The 22,311-nt window shown below is 35.1% G+C and overlaps 1 protein-coding gene across 1 annotated transcript in view; it reads left to right on the forward strand.

Annotated features, from left to right (window-relative positions):
• The window catches only part of EDARADD (EDAR associated death domain), a 101,229-nt gene that overhangs the window by 1,685 nt on the left and 77,233 nt on the right, over positions 1-22,311 (forward strand). Inside the window, 1 exon segment of the mRNA XM_003767805.4 lies at positions 20,172-20,230. Coding sequence (XP_003767853.3) covers positions 20,172-20,230 — 59 coding nt within the window.

Genomic DNA, 22,311 nt, shown 5'->3' on the forward strand with positions numbered 1-22,311 from the left:
ATAAATAGAAGAAAACAGATAAACTTTGTGTAGATATCTCTATAAAAAGGATATTCCCACTTCCAATTCACCCTTTTCCTTTGAAAAGTGGCAGGAAATGGAGATTAAAGCATTATGAAAATTCCTAGAGGGATGACTTGATCTTTTGAATATCCAAATGGATATCCAAAAATGTCATAGTCTTCCGACTCAGTGCTATGTCCGGCTAGGTGATTTTTGCCTGGCAAATTATTCCCTGGCCTACTATGAAGCTACTATTGCTCATATTAATTCGATGGGAGTCCTTGTGGACTTCCTAGACTCCTCCTTTTCTTATCTCTATTCTCATCATTTCTTTTTCACCTTTTCTTGTGCTTGATTTTAGGAGTACCTTCAGAGAAATTTAACCATTCATCTCTTGGGGGGCCAAGCCTCCATCCTGTAGGCTTCTTACGAATTCTACCACTACAATTCATAATGGATCTAGCTTCCATGCCTGGCACCTCCCTCCCCCACAAATATTAAATGTTAAGGGTGAGGGCAGCTAGGTGGTAGATGAAGCACAGACCTTGAATTCAGGAGAACTTGAGTTCAAATGGGGCCTAGAGACAGTCACTAGCTTTGTATTTCTGGACAAATTACTTAATCCTGATTACCTCAACAATGTTAATAATGATTCCTTTTTTCTGATATTTCATTAAAACTTCTGTGATTTTTCAGGATGGTAACTTCTCCATTTTTATAATAAAAACACAGTATACAATTTTAGTTGGGAATTTTCCTATCAGATAATGTGGTATAATTTGAAACTGAAGAATAAAGATAGAAAAGTCAAATACTAATTCAAGCTGACAGAAGAATTTTGATATATATATTTTTTTAATGATCAGGGTCAATATTTACTGGATTGACCCCTTAATGTAAATAAGGTTCTATGTATTTTATGTAACAGATATAGATACATTTATACATATACATGAACAATAGAATAAAAAAATACAACTTTTGTCCATTAAAAAAAAACCCAATTTGGATTTTCCAAAATAAGGAAAAAATATATAGCCATTATAATGCTAATTTATTTTTACATCTATCTCACTAACTCTGTTAGAAATATGCAGCATGGAGCAGCTAGGTGGAACAGTGGATAGAGTACCAGTCTTGAATTTAGGAAGGACCTGAGTTCAAATGTAATCTCAGACACTTAACACTTCCTAGCTGAGTGACCCTGGGCAAGTCACTTAACCTCAATTGCTTCAGCAAAGAAAAAGAAGAAGAAGAAGAAGAAAGAGAAATATGCAGCATAACCCTGACCTCTTGGGTTTTTTTCTCCTGAAGATAGAGGATATGTAATTTTGATTTATCTAGCTGTTGGAAATTGAAGATGAAGAAAGGGTACTTGATTTACATAATGGTGATAACATTCACTGATCCATTTTCAATCCTATGAAAAATTAATTCTTTGTTTTATTTCAGTGTTAAAATTTAAGACTAAAAGTTTTCCTATCTTTCCCCAGAAAATTGACACTTTTAATGTTGTCTGTACTTACCAGTGTAATAAACCTGGAGTTTACATGAGGAAAAGCTTCCTGTACTGTCGTATGTGCCATTCAACCAGTTATGTTTGTCTGTCATATCAAAGTATGTCTACATAAAGGCAAGGGCAGAGCCCTTTATCTCCTGCATTCGCTATTCACCATTGTATTTTGCACTTGATAGTATTTTTTCCCCAATTACATGTAAAGATAGTTTTCAGCATTGATTTAGAAAGATTTCAAGTTCTAACTCCTTCTCTTTCCTCCCCCTTCCTCAAGACAGGAAGCAATCTGATATAGGCTATACATATACGTATTTCCCTATTAGTCATGTTGTGAAAGCATAATCAGAACAAAAGGGAAAAACCACGAGAAAGAAAAAACAAAAGACAACAATAAAAAAGTGAAAATAGTATTCTTCACTCTGTGCCCTATAATTCTTTCTCTATATGAATTGCATTTTCCATCATTAGTCCTTTGGAATTGTCTTGCATCATTGTATTGCTGAGAAGAGCTAAGTTTATCATAGCTGATCATCTCATCACTCTGTACAATATCCTCCTAGTTCTGTTTAATTCACTCAGTATCAGTTCATGTAAGTCCAGGTTTTTCTGGAAATCTGCCTGTTCATAATTTCTTGTAGCACAATAGTATCCCATTACATTCATATTCCAAAACTTGTTCAGTCATTCCCCAATTGATGAGCATCCTCATAATTTCCAATTCTTTGCTACCACAAAAAGAGTTGCAACAAATATTTTTGTACATGTCTATTTCTACCTCTTAACTTATTTAACTTCTCTAAAGAATTTGGATGCTATACCCTTTGGTGCATATATGTTTAGTATTAATATTACTTCATCATTTATTTCTCAACTTCTTGGATTGTGGTTTAAGACTCCCATATGGGATCTTGTAATTGAATGTGGGGGTTGTGAAATTATTATTTATTATCAGTGAATGTTTGATTTATGAATCTATTTTATATATCTATATATCACATGAAAATTTCTCAGGGAAAAAAGAATTGCAGGTGGGAAAAGTTTAAGAAGCCCTGGTCTGTGGTATCTTTTAGCAAGATGTAGTCCTTTCTTATCTCTCTTACCTAGAACTATTTTTACTTTTACTTTATCTGAGATCAGGATTGCTACCCTTCCTTTTTTACATAAGCTGAAGCATATCATTTTCTGTTCTAGCCTTTTACTTTTACTCTATGTGTATCTCTCTGCTTCAAATGTACTTTTTGTAAACAACATATTGTAGAATTCTGGTTTTTAATACACTCTGTTATCCACTTCTATTTTATGGGAGAATTCATCCCATCCACATTCAGTTATGATTGCTAATCCCAGTCTACATCCCCCTTTCTCCCAGTACAATCCTTTTTTTTTTTTCATTCCTTAATTTTTTTTTATATCATCATATTAAAGTTAACTTATACCCATGCCCTCTGCCTATGTATACTCCTTGGAACTACCCTTATAGAGGTACAATTCTCAAGACAAATATCACCTTCCCCATAGAAATGTAAACAATTTAATCTTATCGAATAACATGTTTTTTACTTTTTCTATTTACTTTTTCTATTTCTCTTGATTCTTATATTTGAAGAATGAAATTTCTGTTCAACTCTGGTCTATTCATCAAGAAAAATTGAAAGTCCCCTATTTTATTGCATGTACATCTTTTCCTTGACAAATTATACTCAATTTTCATTTTGGGTTTCATTTTCATTTGGGTACATTTTGAGTTTTCATTTTGTGATCTCTTTTGGGAGGTGATTGATAGATTTTTTCAATGAGTATTTTTGTGGTGTTCTTTTTCTTTAAAATAAGTGTTCTCTCTGAGAGAAAGTAGGTTTCTCGGGGAGGTTTTCTGGAGGCAGATTTAGTTTCAGTTGAAAGTAAATAATTACTCCAAAATCGCAGCCAGCACCAAGGTAGAAGATGCAATGAATCTCTTTTGCCTCAAAGATAGGGCTCGTGGGCTTCCTCTCAGAGTGCTCCTCTCCGACCCCAGTCAATGTTCCCAAGAAACTCTCCAGCTCTAAGAGCTTCCTGTATATATATGATCTCCCAAAGGTAAACTCCTCCTTCTGGAGAGAGAGGGATTCTGGGTTATCTCCCAGAGTGCTCTCTGGCCCTAAGGGAGGTGTGAATTCTATATCTCATACTAAGCCTAAAATCTCCCAAACGTGTGAACTCCATTGAATACTTAGATACTTATGAGCTCTCTAAAGGTGTGAACACAAGCATTGTTTCCATCAGTTGTACTTAGTACCTTGTTTCAAGTTCTGGCCCAAAATATCTCCTAAGATCAAATCAATCATATTGAACCATGCTAAATTAGATAATTATTGTTTCTATCAACTCTAATGGTTTAACACTTTGTAAAGATTCCAACATATTTTCTTCTGGTTCTACAGTATCAGGGAAGTTTTTCTTGATAATTTCTTGAAAGTTGCTATCCAGGCTCTTTTTTGATCATGGCTTTCAGGTAGTCCAATAATTTTTAAATTATCTCTCCTGGATCTATTTTCCAGGTCGATTGTTTTAACATTTAGATATTTTACATTTTATTCTATTCTTTCTTTCTTTTGATGTTATTTGACTGATTCTTGATGTCTCACAGAATCATTAGCTTCTCCTTGCCCAAATCTGATTTTTAGGGAATTATTTTCTTCAGTTAGCTTTTGTACCTTCTTTTCCATTTTGTCAATTCTGCCTTTAAAGGAGTTGTTTTCTTCAGTGGATTTTTTTTTCCATTTGGATAATTCTATTTTTTAAGAAATTGTTTTCTTTAGTGAGATTTTGTGGTTCCTTTTCCAAGCAGTTAATATTCTTATATTAACTCCCTATACAGAGTTCCTGTATAACTCTTAGTTCCTTTCCTAGTTTTTCCTTTTACCTCTCCTACTTGATGTTTAAAATGCTTTTTAAATTCTTCTCAGAGGATTTTTTAGGCTTGAGCCCAATCCATAATCCTTTGTATGAAACCTTTGAGGCTTCATATGTAGGCATTTTGGCATTGTTTTAGACTTCTGGGTTTGTTTTATCTTCCTTGTCACCATTAGCAGCTTTCTATGGTCAGGGCCCTTTTTTTCTGTTTTTAGCTCATTTTTTATAGTCGAACTCTGTTCCTGGTGCACAGAGACACTGCTCCAAGCTTCTTTTGTGGGGATCAGGGTTCTCCAGCAGGGTCTCAGGTGATGGCAGCTTGCCCGCTTTGCTAGGGTGGCTCACTCTAGTTATACTTTTTGTGGGGGCAGTCCAAGCCTGGTAGTTTGTCTTTTGCAGTGGGGCTGTAGGCTACATAGTTTGTCTTCTGGGCCACTAGAATGCTAATCCAGAACTAAGGGGACTTGGTTGTTGATCTGTGTAATGACTAAGAGCCTCCTGCTGGCTTGCCTAGATAACCACTTGTGCTGGGTTGGGCTTCCCTTTTACCCAAGTGAGACAGACCTTTCCTCAAGACCTTCTAATTTATTTTAGGCTAGAAAATTGCTTCTCCCTCTTTTTGTGAGTTCTGTCTCACCAGAATCTGTTTGTAGGCTTGATTTAACTTTTTTTTTTTTTTAAGGGAAAACTTAAGAGAACTCAGGCAACTTCCTGACTTCTCTCTGTCCTCTTGGCTCCACCTCCCATCACTTATCATTTTCACCAGTCATCAGAGGAGAAAAAGTTTATCCCAACCAGAAACTCCCTTTCCTCTTTGCCCTCCTTCCCTAGCCAACCAGAACTTTAATCTGCTGGATGGAGATAACACTGTCAATTTTGTGCTTTCTTCCAATGCTTACTTTCCCTTTTTTATCTTGTTTTTAAGACACAACAGTAATTATTTGTATTTTTAGATTGGTGACATGGGAAGTTTAAACATTCTGTTGCCATAGAGATTAGAAAAAGTGAATTAAGGGATTTCATAAAACCCTGGTCCTGGCCTTTTTGTTGGTACCTTAGAGTCCTCATGTATGGAACTAACTATCCTTGCCATCCCTTCCTTAAAGAAGCTTCCCTTCCTCAAAAACTGAGAAAAAATTAGTTACTTTCAAATTATATATTTCTAGAGGCAGCAAGGTGTCAACTGGATCTGAAGTCAGGAAGGCCCAAGTTCAAATCCAGTCTCAGATATTTCCTATGTGACCCTAGACAAATTACTTTACTTCTATGTCAATTCCTTTATCTGTAAAATGGAGAAAATAGCACCTACTTCTCAGCATTGTTATGAAGCAAAAATGAGATAACATTTATAAAGCACTACTTTACAAACCTTAAAGCAATATATAAATATTACTTGAAATTCCAAGGCACTAAACTATGATAGTTTATGGATAGCAGAACTAGGAGCATCTAAATGGATCTGGCTAAGAATGTTATTCTGCCTCTGCTTTCTGTTTTCTTTTGCTCACTTGATTATGTTCCTGTTGCCCAAGTCTGTTATGTCTTTGTTATGTGTCTCCTCCCTCTTTCTTCCCCTTTTCTCCCTCTAATTTGAACCTTTTGGGTATTCAGTATTCAATACTGACTGACACCTTTATATCTGTAAAATACAGGCTGGGTAGCTGCCAAAGAAATCAAAGTTAGAATCCTATTTCTTTATCTCCATGCCTTTCTTTCTTTCATCTCAGGAGCTAGTTTCTAAGAATGACAATGCTGAGCTGTTTCAAGAACCTGAAAAACACTTGCACTTAAGAATGAGAAGAATCAAAGAATGGATTGGTATATCTATCTCCTTGCTACTTTGTAGTTCAAGACTTCAGGAGTTTTTTTTTTTGTTGTTGTTTGTTTGTTTTTTGCTGCTGCTGAGGCAATTGGGGTTAAGTGACACCCAGGGTCACACAGTTAGGAACTGTTAAATGCCTGAGACCAGATTTGAACTCAGGTTCTCCTAACTTCAGGGCTGATACTCTCTCCACTGTGCCATCTAGCTGCCCCTGACTTCAGAGGTACTTAATAACTGGTAATGGAAAGAGCTGTAGATCAAAGGAAAATCCACAATGTTCAGACAATAGATTCTTCAATCACATGTTCAAAGATTCACCTTTAATTCTTCTCTAGAAAGCACCAAGAGCCATGCTTTTGGCTTAAGAACTTGAAAGCATCTAGTACATTCTCCTGCTTATCTGCCTTTGCTCATAGAGTGATTTAAGAGTAATTCTCTCAACCAACTTTGAGTAATTTACAATCATTTACTGTTACAAACACACATTTATACATTGATTTGATGTATCTACTGTCTCCTCTCATATTTTCTAGCTCCACATGGAGAAAGACATCAAAATATGCTACTTACAAATGATTCAACTTGAAAAATGTATCACTCCCTAATGCTTCTATTTCCTCTTCACTGACTCTCCTTAGGTTCCTGTAATCTGGCTTCTGCTTCTATCCTTTTACTGAAGCTGTTCTCTCAAATGCAACCACTTACTTTCTAAATCACAATATCTAGTGGCTTCTTTCCGTCTTTATCCTCATTAATCTCTCTGTAATAGTTCCCACAGTTAAGTCTCTTTCTGCTGGATATTTTCTCTTCTCTTGGCTTCAGGGATAATCTAATGTCCTGGTTCTCTTTGTTTACTTTGAAATTTTCTTCTCTTATTGTCCTTCCTCCTCTCCCCCAAGCTGGGAAATCCAAAAAAAAAAAAAAAACCAAAAACTGTCCTTAACTTTCCTATCTGTCTCTCTCCCATCCTCTTTGCCATTTGCCTTCATCTTCAACTACCACCTTTATAAATTACTGCCAAACTCCAGACTTGCATCTCCAATTGCCTAGAGTATAAGCCAACCCAGATATCCAACTCAAATCCAACATATCCAAAACATATTATCTTTCTCCTAAATCTGGTTCTGATTTTTCTGTTTATTTTAGTAGTACTACCATTCAGATCTTAGAATTTCAAGGTTTGTTGCAACAATGGTATTCATGTAGTTTAAACAATATTTGACAATATCATTCAGCAAGTGAATATCCAGCCTTTGCTTAAAGGCCACCACTGTCTACATTTTGAAGCAATTCATTCTTCTTTAGGGTTTTTATTTCTTAGAAAGTTTTTTTTTTTTTATATCAAGCCTAAATCAGCTTCTCTTCAACTTCTACCCATTCATTCTAAATGTTCATTGAAGTCTAATTTTCTAACACATCCCCTTCAAATACTAGAAGGAAACTATCAGTACTCTCCTAAATCAATCTTTTCTGATCAGAAAAAGTTTCACTTCCTTCCACAAGTCACTGTATGGCATGGTCTTGGGTCCCCTCACTATTGTGGTCTGAAACCACTCCAGTTTGTCAATACCGTACTTGAAATATGGTGGCCAGAATTGAACATAATTCTTTAGATGCATTCTGATCAGAAAAGAATACAATAGATATAATTTTTCATTAGAGACATTACTTCTTTGAGTTTCAAAGCCTAAGATCACAGCTTTTTTGGCTGTCATTTAAATTGCTGACTTATATTGAATTTATAATCTATTAAAACTTATAGTATTTATTGCACAGTCCTATTTGCCCCAAATTGTACTTATGAGTTTTTGAACCCAGGAATAGACCTTTGCATTTATTCCCATTAAATTGCATCTTATTAGATTTGGCTCTAGTAGATTGAAATCATTTATGTATTTATTTGTTTATTTTGAAATGAGGCAATTGGGGTTAAGTGACTTGTCCATAGTTACATAGCTAGTCACATACACACATAGAGGAGACAGTGCAGTGTAAAGACAGAATGATGGATTCAGTCAAGAAGATGACATGAATTTGAACCCATCCTTCAAGCATTTATCAGCTATGTGACCCTAAGGGAATTATTTAATTTCTCTGAGCCTCAGTTGTCTCCTCTGTAAAATAATCATAATATCTGTAGAACCTGATTTCACAAAGTTCCTATAAAGTTTGAATGATGGATGTAAAGTGCTTTGCAAACTTAAAAATGTCATAAAAATGCCACTTATTACTAAGAATGCCTTTTCTACTTTCATCTAAGTCATTTGTTAAACTACACACGGCCAAAAGTAGAGCCTTAGGGGCACTCCATTAGAGATTTCCTTCCAAGTTGACACCAGCACATTCAAATTGTTGGGTACAGGCATTTAAACAGGCCAGGATGTAAATTATACTTTTTTGTTAGGGGACCTTAGTGGTCATTTAATTTAATGCTGCCCCCTTCCAATTTTATTTATTTTTTAAAAATAATTATATTTTCATCAGCTAAGACTTACCTTCTCACCTCCCTCTTCAAATTCTGCCCTGTCTCTTTCCCCAGTGGAGAATATAAGAAAAATAAACTCATTACAAATATATAGTTAATCACATTTCCACACTGGCTATGTCCAAAAAATTTGTCTCATTCTGTATTCTATAGCTTTTCACCTCTATCAAGAAATGAATGGTATGTTTCAGAATTAGCCTTCTAATTGTTGTTTGTCCTTTCTTCTCAGAGAGGACTCTGACCATCAGGAATATGATGCTATAACCTGCCTGCATCCAGGGCCATCACCAGTTATCTTGAGCTATATCTGGCCTCTGGGGCCAGAGGGCTCTATAGAGGAAAATGAGACAGTGACCTTGCACAACTCTTCCCCACTTAATTAGCCCTCTGGAATCCCGGTTGGTCATTACTCCAATAAGAGCTCAGCACACTAATTTTCCATCATACTTGTATACCATAACTTGTTCTTCCATTCTCCAATTTATGTGTACTCCCTCAGATTTCCATTCTTTACTATCTCAAAAAGAGTTATAAGTATTTCTGTATATCCTTTGAGATTGTTTTGCTTAGGACTAAATCCTCCACTAATCTATCTTTCCTCTAACTCTCACTCTCTTTTCCCTCCTATTTTTTTTGTTGAGTGTATGTTTGTGTGTGTGTGTGTGTGTGTGTGTGTGTGTGTTCTTCCTTCTTTTGACTAATTTAAGTGAGAATGAGGTTCACAGGTCAGACATTCTACTGTTCTTCTATTTTATTTGTATAAATAGCTACTTGTGCATCTTGATTATGAAATAGTTTTCCTTTTTTCCTTATCTTCATCCTCATTCCTAGTGTATTCCTCTTCCCTCTCTCTCTTTCCATTCTTTTCTAAAGATCATTAAGGCATAACAGAACCATTTCCAGGTTGAACACTCCCTATGAATGAATACCAGTGATGATTTACAGATCAGTTGTTTTTGCTGCGGGTTATTTTTTATTTTCTTCCAATTTTTCAGCCTTTTGATATTGTTTTAAAAATTCTTTTTGTCTCACAGAGCCATTGGCTTCTATTTGGGCCATTCAGATTTTCAGGAAGTGTGTTGCTTGAGAAACTGGGAGTGGGTTTTTTTTATCTTTTGTGCCAATATATTAATTTTTTTTTCTAATTCTTTCTTTCACAGCTCTCATTTCTTTTCTTGTTATTTCCTCAAGCACTGTCATTTCATTTATTATACACAGGAAAAAAACCAACTGATTTAGGTTCTTAAAAAAAAAAAACAAAAAAAAACCTCTTGCTTCATCTCTTCCAGGAAATCTACTTGAATTTATTCCCCAGCTATGTGTGTGTGTGTGTGTGTGTGTGTGTGTGTGTTTCTGAGGCTTTGCTGGAATCATTTTCTTTTTTTAGTGTTTGTTTCTTGAGCCAACTTGCTACCATATGGTGGTGTTCTTTTTTTTGTTTGCCAATTTTTTTGCTTCCTAATTTTCAGACCTGATATTAAGGATAGTCTCTGTAACACTTCTGGATGGAAGATGGTGGCTGGTTCTATTGTGGCTTCCTTGGGGTATTGAGAATTGTGTTTTTCCAGGATCTTAAGGACAGGCTGGGGGATTTTCAGGATTTTAATGTTCCCAAAAGGGTCTGATCCAGGACAAAGTCCAATCATTGATCCCCTAATTTGAGTTCTTCAAATCTCTGAACTGGGTTTGGGTTTACTACTGCTAGACTCTTCCCTTAGCTGGAAAGCTCCCTTTTGGTCTGGGTTTCCTACCTTGATTATTCTTTTGCAGGGTGGGTTAGATGCTTGAAGTCAGATCCTGCTTTGTATCTGAGGTCTGAGCCAGACCACTGCTGCTGCTGTTGGCTTCTGAACTTCCTCTTTTTTAGTACACTACCCAGACCTTCCCCAAGCTGTTTATATATCTCCATTTACTCCATCCCTGATCACCCAGGATGGTAGTGGGCAAGAAAACTGTTATGATCCCATCTAAGTGTCTCGTTGTGAGTCTGAGGACCTCCTAAATGTAGATTAGGGATCTCCTGTAGGGGTTACAGCCTCTCTTCAGACATTGAATGACATAATAAATGTCCTTGCACTGTGTGCTCCTGCCATGATCCTGTCTCTGGTATCTCCAGATATCTACATCTATATTTACTGACCTGGGATGGACAAAGAACTCATTGTGATTTTTTTTCTGGATTTCTTTATCAAGGCTGATGTATTTTATAAATCTGTCTGAAGTAGTTGTGGGTGAGAGCACAAATGCATTAATTCCTTCCACTCTACTATCTTGGCTCTCTGCCCAAAATTGACTCTTAATTTGCTCATGTCTTCATTTGTCCACAAGGATAGTATAAGAAACTTTGTCAGATAGTTTGCAGAAATTCAGGTGTACTTGGGTGAACTGTTTTCCACTGATCTTATCTAATAAATTTGTCATTAAAGAAATTAAAGTAGTCTGTCATCACCTGCTTTTTATGGAGCCATGTTGTGATGTTTAAAGACTTTGTTCTCTCCTTTGTGAATACTCATTAATCAAATTCTACTCTTTTTTCTTTTTGAAAATCTAGACACCATTTGCCCATCTGCCCATGTCAGCATGGCATTTGCCACATTGACAACTTGTCAGTTTTAGAACACCTCTTCAGTTCCCTATAATCTTTCAAAGATAACTGAAAATACCTTAATAAACTATGATTTGCTTAATCTCTCTTGTCTGAAATCTTGGATTTATAAATTTGTTATGAGTCCATAAAAGCCCTCCATAATCTCTCCCTTTCCTACCTTTCTAATCTTATTATAGCTTGTTGCCCACCTCATACTCTTTGACAGTGACTTTCTTGCTGTTACTTGCACAAAACACTGTTTTTGACTTCTAGTGTTTTCCCTGGCAGTCCCCTATTCCTAGAATTCTCTTCCTCCTCATCTTTATCTCCTGCCTTCCCTAGCTTTCTTCAAGTCTCAGCTAAAATCACCCCTTCATCAAGAAGCTTTTCCCAGTCCTCATTAATCTTAGTGCCTTCCCTCTAAAATTACCCCCCCCCCAATTTATCTATCTATCATATTTGTTCATAGTTGGTATTGAGAATTTTTTTATTCCAGGATCTCAAGAACAGGCTGAGGGATTTTCAGGATTTCTTTATGCCTAGCCATCTTGGATTGTGGTTCAAATTTTCCTGAGCCTCTGTCTTTTCTTAAGCTGTTATTTTGTCTCTCATATTTTTCCTCTCCTTCACTGCATGATGAATTCCTATCCTTTAAACTCCAGCTCAAATTCCATTTTCTCCATGAAGTGTTTCCTATTATCTCCTTTTGGTAGCAGCCTTCCTCCTTGTAACTCACAGAGGCCTTTGTTTTGTATCTTTCAAATAAAGGTATTATGTAATTTTAAAAATTATTATCATATATGTGTCATTTGTAATACTTTGTATTTCTCTCAATTCCTAGAAGTGGAAATTATCAACTATTTCTTGAATTCAACTATATGTTGGTATCTCATGATATTCTGATATATTTTTGAAATGTCAAATAGTGATTTAAGGACTAGAAGTGTTTGTGTCATAGCAACCAAAAAACTGAAGAACTTTTCCTTATATTTGACTGAATATGATCCTGGATGAAAAGGACTTTAGAGACTCTTTAGTCTAAATCTTTCATGTTATGGAGAAGTCAACTGAAACCCAGAGAAGTGACCTTTTCAATGTCATACAAGCTGGAACTAGAGTTCAACTTTCCTTGACTTAGAAGCAATGGTATTCCCTCTATGCCATACTAACAACAGGCACACAGCCCTTAGAAATATGGGGAATGGAGCTAAAAGTTGATCTCAGACAACTGAGAGCCAGTTTCAATAGCCATAAAGTTAAGTGCAAGAAAACAAGACAGAATTTTTCTGGGTATGTCCTTCCATTTAAATTCTCTTTCTTCAATGACCTCAAAAGACTAAAATTATAGTCTCTATTTCAATCTCTTACCATCTTTGTTCCCATCAGTATAAAAAACTTCATCATGAGGCCAAAAGATCTTCATTAAGATAAAGAATTATAGTTTTTGGCCTGCAAACTTGTCATTCTCTTAGCTATGTCTGCCTAGTTAAAAATGCTAACTACTGTTTTTTGTTTTCCTTTTCCCTTCCCAAATTTTCTCTTCTCTCTTCTCCATTGCTCTTCTGTTGTAGCTTCTTTTCATGTCCCACACTTCTACAACCAATACTTATTTTCTCTTGGAATGTAGAATTGATTTCATGCTTAGAAAGAATAGAAAAATATCTGATCCATATGATTACATGCATTAATTAGACACATTCCCCACTGTTCCTAAAATTCCTTCTAAAATTTAAAGAATTCCTGAATTTCTACACTATAATCTTTTAACTTTAGGTATTGATTTCTTTTTAAAATAACAGAACTCTGAAAGAGATAGTAGTTTGTCATCATTTATATTTTAGAGCAGGAGCTCTTAAACTTTTTTGTGTCAAGGACTTTCTTTGTCAGTCTGATAAAGGCTATAGACCTTCTCAGAAAAATATATAGGGTTACAAAGGAAATAAATTATGTTGAAATACTGCTTTAGTGTAAAGACATGAAGTGTCCAGCAATAAATTTTGATTGGAGGGTGAGAAGGAATTGGTTATGAGAGCATTTTGTCACTCATTTGTGGGAAAGGAAGTATGTTCTTAACAAGGGCCAAGAATGGAGATGTGGAGCCCAAACTTCTTGATCAATCAGTCAGGAAACATTTAGTGCCTACTATGTGTCAGGTATTGTGCTAACCTCCAATTATACAAAAAGGGGCAAAAAACAATTCCTGATTCAAAAAGCTCACAATCTAAATGGGAGAGACAACAAACAAGGTATATACAGAACAAAGAAGAAATAATTAAAAGAGGGAGAGAACTAGAATTAAGTGGGGTTGGAAAAGGAAGATGGAATTTGGTTAGTACTTAAATAAAATCAGGGAAGAGTAGGCAGAGATGAAGAGGGAGAGCATTTCAGGTATGGGACAGAGCCAAAAACAAAACAAAACAAAAAACCAACGCTGAGAGATGGAGGGTTTTGTTAGTAGGACAGCAAGGGAAGCAGTATCATTAGATGGAAAAATATATGACTAAGTGTAAGATATAAGAAGACTGGAAAAATAGGAGGGGGCTAGGTAAGGAAAGGCTTTGAATACACCGGGATTTTATGTTTCATCCTGCAGCTAAAGTTTATTGAATAGAAGAGTGACACTGTTAGACCTGAGCTTTAGGAAAATCATTTTAGTGGTTGATGGAAGATGGACTTCAGTAGGGAGAGAGAAGGCAGGTAGAAGGTAAGAGGGGTACAGGGTTTGGGGAGAAATTAACGATTTTGCATTTAAACATGTGTTTAAAGTATCTACCTAACATCAAGTACTCCATGTCTGAAAGACAATTGTAGGTGTGAGATTAGAGATCAGCAGAAAGATTGGAGACAAGATAAGTAGATTTGGGATCTGCAGAGAGGAGACTAGAGATGATCATTAAATTCATTGGAGCTGATGAGATCAGCAAGTGAAGTACTATAGGGGGAGAAGGGAAGAGAGCCCAAGATAGAATCCTGTGGGAAATTTGTGGCTAGAGAGTGTGATCTAGATCTTCATGAAGATCTAGCAAGGAGAATGAGAAAGAATAGTCAGATAGGTAAGAGGAATACCAGGAGAGAGTATGTCAGTATTATCTAAAAAATACTTAAAAAGAAGAGGATGATGCACAGATCACCAGGGCCACATGGAGATAAGGAGAATGAAGATTGAGAAAAGGTCATTGGATTAGGCAATTTAAGAGATCTATAACTTTGAAGAGAACAGTTTTAGTGGGACAATAAACCAAGTTGGATTGTAAGAGATTAAGAGAGAGGAGGGAAGATGGAAACACCTCTTATAGATGACCTTTTCAAGGAATTTGGCCACAAAGAACAAAAGGATGAAAATGAGAATAAAAGGATTAAGCTCAAACACTAACTTGGACTATATCATAATTTTGCTTTTAGTTAGCATGTCTTGGTTTCCTATCCATCTCATTACTCTCTGTATCATCATAACAAATATATCAGAGAAAAACTCAAAATAAAGGAAAGGAAAACTGAAAAAAAAAAAAAAAAGAAAGAAAGAAAAAAGTCACCTGGTTCAAATCTTTTTGTTTCCCTCGATATGTGTCTGACCACATGATCTCTTCTCTCTCTTTCTCTCTCTTTTTTTTTTTTTTTTTGATCTCTTCTCTTATATAAGATTTAAGACCTCAAGTCTATGTCACACATAGCCCTCCCCATGCTCTTTATGAAACCTTTGGTGACTAAATTTAATAAATTCAACAAATGTTGCCTGTCTACTGTTTTCAAAACTAGAAATACAATTACAGATACTATTGTCAAGGCAAGGAACAGCTAGGTGTGCACAGGGCTGGGAATTAGGAAGACTTGTCTTCTTGAGTTCAAATGTGGCCTCAGACACTTACTAGATGTGTAATTCTGGGCAAGTCACTTAATCCAGTTTGCCTCAGTTCCCTCATCTTTAGAATGAGCAGGAGAAGGAATTAGCAAACACTCTAGTATCTTCACCAAGAAAACCCCAAAAGGGATCATGAAAAGTCAAACAGGACAAAAATGACACAACCACAACAATCATCAAGGAGTTTGCAATTAGAGCAACACAATGTATACAAAAATAAGTAGAATAAGTGAAAATCGAGGGGAAGGGAGAATAAAAACCTGGAAGGATCAAAGAAGACTTTTCTGAGAACCAGAATACTTGAGTTTTAAAGGAAGGTAAGGATTACTAGAAGCAGAAAAGAAGACTACTTCAAATGAGCCAACATATGTAAAATGCTTTATAAACCTTAAAGACCTCTATAACTATTAGCTATCACTATCCTTAAACCACCACCATTGCCACCACTACCATCATCATCATTATAGACAACCTGGGTAAAGGCACTGATGAGAGAGAGATGGAGCAATCAGTCCAAAGAACAGTCCAAAGAACAAAATTATAGAATTGCTGTAATACAGAATCTATGACAGATTAATTGAAAATAATTTTGAAAACATGGAAGTCAGATAGAGATACCAAGTCTAGGAGTTTACATTTTATCCCATGGGCATTAAGGAGTCACTGAAAGTTTTCATCCATTTATTTATTTATTCTACTTAATAGTATTTTATTTTTCCCAATTATACATAAAGATGGTTTTCTCTTTTTTTTCCCCCTGAGGCAATTGAGTTTAAGTGACTTGTCCAGGGCCACACAGCTAGGAAGTGTTAAGTGTCTGAGGTCAAATTTGAACTCAGGTCCTCCTGACTTCAGGGCTGGTGCTCTGTCCACTGCATCATCTAGCTGCCCCAAGATAGTTTTCAACATTCATTTTTATAAGATTTGAATTCCAATTCTTTTCTCCTTTCTTTCCCCTCCTTAAAACAGTAAGCAATATAAGTTATACATGTACAGTCATGTTATATATATTTCTATTCACTGAAGATTTTTGAGCATAAGAGTAACAGTCAGGCCTGTGTTTTAGAAAAATTATTTGGGGACCTATGTGGAAATAGGATTGGATGGGAGAGAGATTTCACTTTTGCAACATCTCTCAAATAAGCCCCTTTCTTTCTTTTAACACTTCCATCATTCTAGGGTAGACTGGACTATTGTAATATCCTGCTGGTGGGTTTCCCTGCCTCAAAATCTTCCCATTCTAATCCATTTAGCTACTGATTGGAGAAAAAGGAACAAATTTAAAAGAGATTTATTGTAAAGATAGATTCAAAAAGATGATTCTTGAAATGGAGTGCACAGGAGACAAAGGAATCAAGAATGACTCTATGGTTTTAATCCTGGGAAACAGAAAGGCTCATATATCTAGAACAGGAAAAGCCTCAGAAGCCATCAATTCCAAACCCTTAATTTTTCTTTTTCTTTTTCTTTTCTGAGGCAATTAGGGTTAAGTGACTTACCCAGGTCACACAACTAAGAAGTATTAAGTGTATGAAGCCTGATTTGAACCCAGGTCCTCCTGACTTCAGGGCTGGTGCTCTGTCCACTGCACTAACTAGCTGCTCCTAAACCCTTCATTTTAGAGAAGAAATTAAGATCCATAAAGGTTAATTGACTTTCCCACAATCACATGGGTAGTAAGTATGAGAGGAGGAATTTGAACCCAAGACCTCTGACATAGTTAATGTTCTTTCCACTGTACCATGTTGCCTAGTTCAAACCCTGTTTATTCTATAGATAAGGAAAGTGAGGTTCTTTGAGGGCCAGAATTTAAAGCAAGGACCTCTGATCCCAGTTAGAACTTTACCCATTGAACTACATTGGATGGTTGTGCCCTCAACAGAAGTCAAGACATTTGTTAGAAGAGTAGATTTTGGGAGAGGAATTATTCTTTGAACATATTGAGATGCCTCCTAGACTACCAGGAGATTCACTTTGTGATTCAAGACTACAATTCAAAAGTAAGTGATTCACATAGAGCTGACACTCAAATCTCTGGGAATTGTTGAACTCTCTAAGAGTATTGTTTAATTCTCCACTTAACCATTTTAACTTAAACTTAAATCCTAGATGCCTGCAACATTTAATGGTATCACATGACAAAATATTGGAACAATCTCTATATTCTTGACTTGCTGGGATATTTAACTTTAACTTCCTGAATTGATGAGTCACTGAATGGCCCGTGAATATCAGTTGATAAAGACTAAAAGTTCTGGATGAGTGTTCTTGGTTTGAGTAATAGAGCAAGAGAAGAAAAGAGGTATATCAAGGTAAATTTTTAGGGAACCTTTAAGATAAAGAGACCTGTAAGTTGATGGTCCATCTAAGAATATTGAGGGCATGTGGTCAAAAAGGTATGAGGAGAACAAGGAGAGAACAACAGAGGAAGAGAATGTTAGGAGGAGGATGTGGTCACTTGTGTCAAAAGCTGCAGTGAGGTTAAAAAAAGATGAGAAATGAGAAAAGCTTGGCAAACTTAGCAGTTTAGAGATCATTAATGACATTGGAGAGAGCGATTTCAGTTGAGTGGTGTGTTTAGAAGTCAGGGGATTGAGAAAGTAGAGAAGATAAAATACAAGTAACTTTGCCTAACACTTAAGACTTTCTACAACCTGACTCCAATTAAAGAGTCTTGTTTTAGTCTATTCCCCTCTCAACCTCTACATTCCAGAAAAACTGTATTATCAGTGCCTCCATAGTATCATCTTGTCCTCTATTGCTTCAAAATGCACTGCTTACACATTTCCCCTTGTTGAAATCCTTCTCCTCTTCCTCTTTCTTCAATATTTACCTCAGATGCTGTGCCCGCTTTGAAGCCTTTCCTAATCTCTCCTCCCAAAGTGATCCCCTCCACCCTCAAATTTTTTTAGGTAACCTTCTCTAGCTTTTTCCCTTGTCCTTATTGCATTCTACCATCAAACATATAGACATCTCCTTCCTGACCCACCCTCATTGGACTGTAAGTTTCTTAAGGGAAAAAACTACAGCATTTTTCATCTTTCTACCACCATAGCATAGTGCCTTTAGTACATGTGATGGACTTAATAAGTATGAAATTGATTGAATTGAATGAAAACTTAAGGGCAGATAATGTATCCTTTTAAATTGCCTAGAATTCCTAATAAAAAACACTGTCCATCTAGCATTTTAATAAATAATTTTGAATGTCAAAAATTTGTTAGAGAGAATTAAAATGGTTTCAGGATAGGGAGGAACAGGTTTGATAGCAAACTCACATTTGTTGGTTGTGTTGTTCATTCATTTTAGTTGTCCAGTTCTTTTTGACCTCATTTGGGGTTTTCTTGACAGAGATTCTGGAGTTTGCCATTTCCTTCTCTAACTCATTTTACAGATGAGGAAACTGAGGCAAACAGGGTTAAATGACTTGCTTAGAATCACAGAGCTAGTAAGTGTTTGAGGCTAGATCTTTCTCACTCCAAGCCCAGTATTCTATACACTGTGCAATTTAGCTGTCCAGACTCACATGTGCCAGGGTTTAAATCCATATCCAGTTTGTAATCTATCTTTAAACAACAACATGTATGTTTTGCTCTCTTCTCTGTCTCTTTTATATATGTATTTGTATGTACATATATAATATACATACACATATACATACAAATACACATCTATATGTCCCTCAAATATATGGCTGTATTTAATTATATATAGACTTATGGGGCTTTTTTTTTTTGATCAATAATCTGCCCTAAAGTTTTATTTATTTATTTTAGCAATTTCTTTTATCTAACTTAATGTGAAAACTCTTTCCCCTTTGAGTTTGCAGGGGTTACTGTTGCCAAGTAATGCAGAAACTATAGAGATTAAAATCTAAGTTTTATTATACTTAAGAACAGGTTCAGAAGATAGAAAAATAATCCTGAGCAAACAAGGTCTTTTTGGAGAAAGTTATGCCAGAGAGACAAAGAAATAATTTTTTTAACATATCACACTAGCTAGTGACCCTAGCTAATCAAACAGATTTATTAATCTCATGTTTCCCTTAATTAAGGTTGATCAACTAAGTTAGACAAACTAATAAATGGACTCAGTTACAGATTTAAATAGTGAGTTTGCAAAATCCTACACTTACAAAATTGCAAGGCTACATTTTAAAGAAGTCCCAAAAGGCTAGTTGAGAGGAAAAGATGTATATGTCACAAAGATAAGCAAAGAGTAAGTGCAAGGGAAATTCTTTCACCAACAAAATTAGCTTAGTCTCCTTGGAAGAACTTAAAAATTTTGTAGATGCTATATTTCTTTCTTCCTCTCTTTTGAACTCATTTCAGGAATGTAAAAACTCATTTCTTAATACTATAATTCCATAACTCAGGTTTTAGCCAGGTGAGATTAATATTAATAGGAAACAGGCTTTAGTTAGCCAAATATTCCAGGGGAAATGGCATAATTAAATTGAATAAAGGGAAATTAAAAATTCTCAGAAATATGTTTATCCAATTAATATTAAACCTATTTCTTCTTCTGGTTTCAGGAGAGATGGGAGAGGGACCTGTGATTTCATCAGTATAGGAAATTCCTGGGTGAGGAATTTCCATCTTCCAATACAAGCCAATACCTTTTTTTCCAATTAGAAATTAACCTTGAAAAATTGTCTAGAACCCTTAGAAATTAAATGTCTTGTCTTGGATTACAGAGTATGTACTTGTGAGAAGCAAGATTTGAACCTCAGTCTTCCAGGTTTCTGATACTATGCTATGCGATCTTTTTCTTTCTCTCTTTCTTTCTTTCTTTCTTTCTCTCTCTCTTTCTTTCTTTCTTTCTTTCTTTCTTTCTTTCTTTCTTTCTTTCTTTCTTTCTTTCTTTCTTTCTTTCTTTCTTTCTTTCTTTTCTTTCTTTTTCATACATCCTTTCTGAAGGAAAAATGGCTTAAAAATATGACTAAGGGCCTACATCATCTTGAAAATCATTATCAGAAATTAAATTTCATCATGTTTATTTTTACAGATCATGCCACCAGAGAACCAGTAGAAGATACTGATCCTAGCACTTTATCATTTAAAATGGTATGTTGTGGTTTTTGTTTAAATAAAAATGTCATTTGATTTCAACTGGTTCATTATTCAGTACTGTATTAAGAACCTTAAAGTGATATTTTCCTGAGATAAACATCTTATCAAATAGCTTATACTTTGTGATATAGGAGATATTTTCCCCTTCAAGACTTAAAACTGAGCCCACATGCAGGAAATAACTAATTATAGTTTATGTTATTACATACTTTTGAAACAGATGTATCTAGAAATCCTGTTATAAATTCATTTCATTGTAGAAGGGGAAAAAATGGCTGTAATGAAACTCTAGACAAGAGATTCTTAACCTTTTTTGGTATCATGGACCCCTTTAGAAGTCTTGCAAAGCCTATAACCTCTTAAGATAATATTCTTATTCTAATATTAATATTAATAATTATTAATAAATAATTAATACATTTAATTAGATAGTAAATTATTTGAATAATAATTAATCCAATTTTAATTTTTTGGATAAATCCATTTTTTAATATTTAGATAATAGTACTGGTACTATCCTTTCTTAGGTATGTTAGCAGAAACATTAAAATTACTTACATTTATTTATTAGAATATAAGTTCTTTGAGGACAGATTATATCCCCCAGCACTTGGTACCGTGCACTTAATGAATGCTTTTTGATTGAGTGTAACATAAGATTTGGTTAGATTTTAACATAGTATCTCATTTGAGCCTAACAACATTCTGCGGCAAATAGTTTTAGTATAATTATCTCCATTTTACAAATGAGGAAGGAAATTAATACTTGGGAAAATTAAGCAACTAGCCTAAGGATGGGAAACTTAAATTGCATGTTTTCTGACTCCAAATCTGATGTTCTTTTGACTTTATTTACTACACTATCTCTATTATGTGGGTGTGAAAAGAAGTATAAGATAACAAATGCTTTAGAAAAAATTAATTTGTTTCTAACTATGAATATAATATGCAGCAAAGAAAAAGGTATTATGCTTAACTAAATATGTGGTCAATTCAAGTTTGCCACACATGGATTGCCATTTTCTTATTTATTTATTTATTTGTTTATGTTTTAGTTGCCAATTAAAAAAAAATGATTATACTATAAAATACCCTTAGCACTAAACTAAACCAAATATAATTTATTCTTTTCTTGATGACTCAAAATGTATTTTAAGGATCTTTCCACTTCTAAAGCCTATCAACTATTATTATTTACTATTATAAATTTAGAAGAGTAGAAGATGAGGTTAAATATTTATGGATCACATGATATATCCAAGGAAATATATTTTTATTTTATTTCGGGGCTTAGGAAGTATTTAAAGACAAATCCCTGATAGTATTTTGCTTGTTAGTTACTTGTCTTTTATTAAAAAATACACTGCAGAATGAATGGTTATTTAAAAAAAAAGCAGATTGCAGAATTTCGATGACATCACCATTCTCATAGTCTGTCAAGATAGAAAACTTGGATTTATCTCTGATGAATTATTCTTTTCCTATCCAGTGGGGTCAAACTTAAATAGATACAGAGGCCACTAAACCATACATAAAGACTCCTGTGGACTATATAATAACTTGGAAAAATACATATTAGCATTACCTGTGCTTTTGCATTTTTGTATATTTTGTTAAATATTTTCCATTTACGTTTTAATCTGGTCTGAGCTAAATTATGAATATGGTGGGACTTGAGCAGTCCATAGTCTGTGTGTTTGACACCGCTGAGCCTACTTTCATTCAATTTTTCAGGGTCCTATTATAGCTTTAAAATGTATTCCAGATCCTGTTTTTCCTCCTTTGCATTGCTATCACCTCTTGTTCTACTTCTACCATGACAGTCTCCTAGTAAGTATTACATCAGTTGCTCATCCATACATTATATCCTGCGTGCTTCTACTAATCTGACTTTATTCTGTGATTCTTTCCTGTAGAAATCTCCAATAGCATCTACAGTTAAATTCCCATGGAGAACTTTTGAAATTTATCTATGATTTTTCCTCTGCTTACCTATCTATTTCCCATTACACTTCACACACACACATATATGCACACACACACACACACACACACACAAACAGCCTACCTGTGCT

This window comes from Sarcophilus harrisii, chromosome 4, assembly GCF_902635505.1.
Source record: "Sarcophilus harrisii chromosome 4, mSarHar1.11, whole genome shotgun sequence".
Taxonomy (NCBI): domain Eukaryota; kingdom Metazoa; phylum Chordata; class Mammalia; order Dasyuromorphia; family Dasyuridae; genus Sarcophilus; species Sarcophilus harrisii.